Source organism: Primulina tabacum, chromosome 2, assembly GCF_025594145.1.
Source record: "Primulina tabacum isolate GXHZ01 chromosome 2, ASM2559414v2, whole genome shotgun sequence".
NCBI classification, from domain to species: Eukaryota; Viridiplantae; Streptophyta; class Magnoliopsida; order Lamiales; family Gesneriaceae; genus Primulina; species Primulina tabacum.
In genome coordinates, this window is record NC_134551.1 from 51,271,805 (window position 1) to 51,276,872 (window position 5,068).

Consider the following 5,068-nt stretch of genomic DNA (forward strand, 5'->3'; position numbering starts at 1 on the left):
CTACACTGGACATCCACAGAAATTGAACAACAAGCGTAATGTAGTAATTAAAATCATAAATCCTTACAATAAAGTGCATCACTAGAAAGCAATGAAAAATATGTATCATGATCTGAAATCTCATTCTCAAAGAGTAATCGGTTTTTTAATCTCCATACCTGGTATGCCATGGTAGCAAATGCAATGCATCTCAAAGAGTGCTCAGTTTCTTTGAGTTTACCCAGAGCGCATAAAAAAAATAACGACGGTGAATCCTAATTTTTTTTTAGAAAAACGTTGAATCTCATAGTTAGTACCAAACCATCATTCTTTCAATTTCTTTTTTCAAGTGCAACCACAATTGTTCAAACAAATATGTTTAATTATTCGAACGAATAACAAGAACTTCAAAAGAATCATTTCCATTTTCATGTTGCTGCTCCTGGATTTTCTTTGCCGAATTCACTAAGGATTCTTGACAATACCGTAACTCAATGAGCTGAAGTGAATCTATTTCTCCTATGCCACTAGGAATCTCATCAATCGACCGTGCATGACAGAAAATCAAGCTTTCTAGGCATGGGAAGTGCTCTTTTTCAACTTCCCACTTCACCAAGTAATCAAATGTAGATTGAAAATGCTTGAGGCGAAGAAATTGGCCTTCCATTGGCGTCCACTCGGAATCGTCGGTGACTAAAATACCCACCATCTCAAGCATTTGAAGATTAGGGAGTGATCCAATTATGGCCATATTTTCCCAAGGAAAGTTAACCAACCTTAGACTTAACTTCTTTAGGCTGATCGGAAAAGCATAACTCCAAATCCTTAAGTAAGGCACGCTCTGCACTGTGACTCTTAGTACTTCAAGGTTTTGTAGACGGAAAAGATTGTTAAGATTCAAATAATCCCAACGACCATCATAGACAGCAAAAAAAACTGTCAAACTTTTTAAATTCACAAGTTTTTCAATAACTTCTTCAGTAAATCTAAAATTGATCACTGTGCCAAGTGATTGTATACCAGTCTTGTGAACTATTCCTATGTCAGAGGGGTATGATAAGTGAAATCGATCGTTCATGAACAAATGCCTTAACTTTGGCATCTCCCAAATTTCGTAGGGTACTTGCAATCGTCCCAAGGAAGATACAAAAGCAATTATAGTCTCGAGATAGGGGAGTTTGGATATTGAGGCCGGAAATCCATGGGGGCAAGATATATCATTTAGAGCAAAAGCAATGTACCTTAAATTGATAAATGTTGAGATCACATCTGAGAAATTCGGCCAAGTTATGTCGGATGCATTCAAGATACTTAGTTGCCTGCAACTTAGATATAATCTTGATTCTGAGTTTTTCTTGGAGAAAAGTAGAACTGAACGTATGCTTGAATCTTGTATTTGCCATTCATGAAAATCCTGTGTGCAATGAATACTTATCCGACGATTTGGATTCTCTGCAACATCTTTCCAGGCATTCTTTTTGGATGAGATGTGGTGAAAAAAACCCTCTTCTTCAGCTTTTGTTATACAAATCTCCCTCAACAGATCATGCATTCCAACAGATTCAGGTTTCCCATCCCTCCCTTTTTTGACTAAGATCAGATTTTTATTCACAAGATCCTCCAAGTATCGTTCTCCCACGTCTTCCAAGTAGCTAAAGCGATCACTTGGTTTAAGAAATCCCTCTGCAACCCACAAATTGATAAGCTCGGAAACATTGACTTTCGAGTCTTCTGGGAAAGCTGTGATATAGAGAAAACATGGCTTTAGCCAAAGAGGTAAACGATCATAACTCAAACATATTACCTTTGAGCATTGCAACTCAATTGTCGGTTCCATTGAACTTATATTTTTCGAAATATTTTCCCACACTTTTTCTCTCATGTTGCCTATAGAAATGAGCCCTGCAACCACTACAATCGTAAGCGGAAGTCCCCCACAATTTATTGCAATCTTCTTTCCGATTTCCTCCAGATGGAGAGGACAAGATTCTTGTCCAAAAATCATTTCTTGAAGTAGTTTCCAACTTTGATCTTTGTTCAAAAAATCCATTTGGTGGAGTAGATCACTAGAACATCCTGCATGAATAGCAACATCTGATAGCCTAGTAGTTAACAAGATTCGACTTCCACTACCATCGTCTGGAAATATCACCCTCAAATCATCCCAAACCTTGGTACTCCATATATCATCAATCACAACGAGATATCGCCTACCCATAAGATGTTGGTACACTAGGGTTTTCAATTTCTCATCACTTTGACCAGATAGTTCCTTTTCGGATTTCTGAAGTAACACTGAAAGCATCTCTCTTCTTTCATACTCTGCAGACACTGTAATCCATGAACAAAAGTCGAAGTGTTGAGTACGAAGCAAATCCTCATAAGCTCTTCTAGCTAGAGTCGTCTTCCCGATTCCTCCCATCCCAACAATTGGGATAATTCGGAGCGTAGCTGAAGATTCGTACAACCGTTCTTTGATTTTGTTCAAATCATCCCCGAGTCCTACAATAATGTTTCTGGTAGTTGTTTTGAGTGTAGATGGATGGTCAACACGAGAAGAATAAGTTCTGGACCGGACATCTTCTGCCGTGCCGTTGTTCATCTTTATCGACTCTTCCAAGATAAAATTGATTCTTTCAAGCGCCATGTTTAGGTCTCGATCCAAGTTCACGACTTTGTCGCAATTAGCCTCTGATGAACTCGAATGACTGTTGTTTCTTGGTATCGAACACATATACGAATCCATGAAATCTTGCGCTTCAAATGAAGCTTTTCTGATTCCATTTCCCACAAGATCAAGTGTTCCGTCACAGCACTTGTCTGAATAATCTTCGAGGAAGTTGATGATAAAATTAACATTTTCATGGAGGGAAACAATTCTTTCTTTGTGAAGAGGATCGATATACTGTTCAAGATCCAAAATCTGTCGCAACGATCGAGCAAGGGAAAGAAGCGCGGCATAAACAGCGGCCATGGGAGACAAAGATGGATTGCATGAATCTATGTAATAGTTTACCAACGCTTTATTTAACTAATCAAAGTTAGTCAACTATCACAGCTGTCAAGCTAATATCAATGTTATCCATTTCTGATTATTTGTCTCCATCCGTGATTTTATATATAAAATCAAATACAGTATAAATATCAATTTTTTAGTATTATTTATTCATATATTATTATTAATTTTTTAATTAACATATTATTATTTATTTATATATTTTACGAAAATAAAAATAAAGCCATTATGACAAAAATAAAATTTATGCGAACTCTCAGCTCCTGCTAAAATAGAAATAATAAAAATAAATTTTTAAATCTCAACTTTTAATACTATTCACATTTCCTCCCGATTTTTAGCATCGATACACAGAATATCGGTTCTCTTTTTTTCACAAATTACATAAAAATATTTGCATGTGCAAAAATTTTGATTTACCAAAGTTTTTTATTAAATCTTGGGGTAGAATTCAAATTATATTAAAATGTAAGATACAGATTTTAAAAAATGTGTTATTTTTTTTGTTACAAAATATGTAGGATTAAGTGGTGCAACTCCTATAATTTAAATCATACAACAATTCAAGTATCACATATAGACTGTTTCCTAGCAGAGTTAATTATTGAATCTCAATACTTTATTAAATGAAAAACAATTATGATCACTTATAAGAGATTATTTTATCTACATCTGAAATATATTTTTTATAGTATAATAAAAATATTAGTCATTTGATCATCGATATATATGTTAATTTTTATAAAAATATTATGCTTTAATTATGTCATCATTTTTTGTTATATTTTGGCCACAAAAATTTTATTTTAATATTATAAAATATTAAAATGTTTATTAGAATGCGAAGGACTTGTTAGTCTAATACAATTGTGCCAATGTAGTGCCAACTAATATTAGACACGCGGCAGCTTGCTACGATAATGAACGCACTGGCACTGCAATATTGCTCAAAGACCCCATAAAAATCAAGTATTTGCTTTTTTGACTCTGATACTTTCTGAGTCTCTTCCATTTTAAGTTGCGCATGACATTGTCACTGTCTTCTGACAGCGGCCACAAATTCGAAATTTTATTTGACAGCTATATTTTGTTTAAGATATTTTCAGGATTCCACTGATGACTGACGAATGATTCAATGTTTTTTATTGATTGTATTATTTTTCTGCCGTCGGTCCTGTAAATGACATCAAAACTAAAGTCACGCGTTTAATTTTTATTGATTACGTACAAATAAAATAGCATAGTGTAATCATTGAAAAATATTGTCAAGGTAGAAAAGTCAAACGTTTCATGCACCATAATCGAACAAAAAAAAGTGCAAAAACAGTATCCAATACAATAAGTCACAAAATTATAAAGATCTGACTTCCAATAATCACTCAAACAAAGCATAGTTGCTACCATTCAATTTTGGGGGAGTATGTTGCATCGATTTCCTTCACTGATTTCCTTGAATGAAGGAAATCAGTTTGACTAGGATTTGTGGGACTTGAGATGAAAGGGGATCCAAAATTTTTTGTGGGGTTGTTAGGGGAAATAATTTTTGTTGAATTTTATTAGAGCTATAACTTTAATGATGTGGATTTTTGTAGGTTCAATTTTAATATTTATGTGCAGTTCAGCACATCCAGTCAACAGCCGGACATTTTTTGGTGGTCGAGTAGGGTTTCGGCCATAAAAAGTCTTAAATCGAAAAAACTTGCAAGTTATTGTGTAAAGACTTAAAATGAAAAATATAAAATGACTGTACCAAAAATGTATTTCTCTCCAAGTTGAACCGAGTTACACTTGAGACAACTAGAAATACAAAAATCCTTAGAGATTCGTGAGATTTGAAGATATATAAAGAGAATCTTTGACTGAACTTCTAAACTTTTTAACATAATTTTATAAAATGTCTGATAATTTATAACCTCTAAAAAAATATTTGCTAAACAAAGTTTTAGGGAAACTTACATATAAGTTAATTAAAAAAAGTTTGAGATAACTTTTTGTCGCGTTTTTTTAATATTACGTTAAATAAAATAAGAGTATATCTGATAGTAATAAAATGGTATACCGTAACATTCAAAT

At 33.8% G+C, this 5,068-nt stretch overlaps 1 protein-coding gene across 1 annotated transcript; it reads right to left on the minus strand.

Moving 5' to 3' along the window:
• Positions 1 to 289: 289 nt before the first annotated feature.
• On the minus strand, positions 290 to 2,975 carry LOC142536738 (putative late blight resistance protein homolog R1A-3). The gene has a single exon (XM_075642032.1). It carries the CDS (start codon positions 2,951 to 2,953, stop codon positions 359 to 361), a length of 2,595 nt encoding a protein of 864 aa, XP_075498147.1. The 5' UTR covers positions 2,954 to 2,975; the 3' UTR covers positions 290 to 358.
• Positions 2,976 to 5,068: the final 2,093 nt, after the last annotated feature.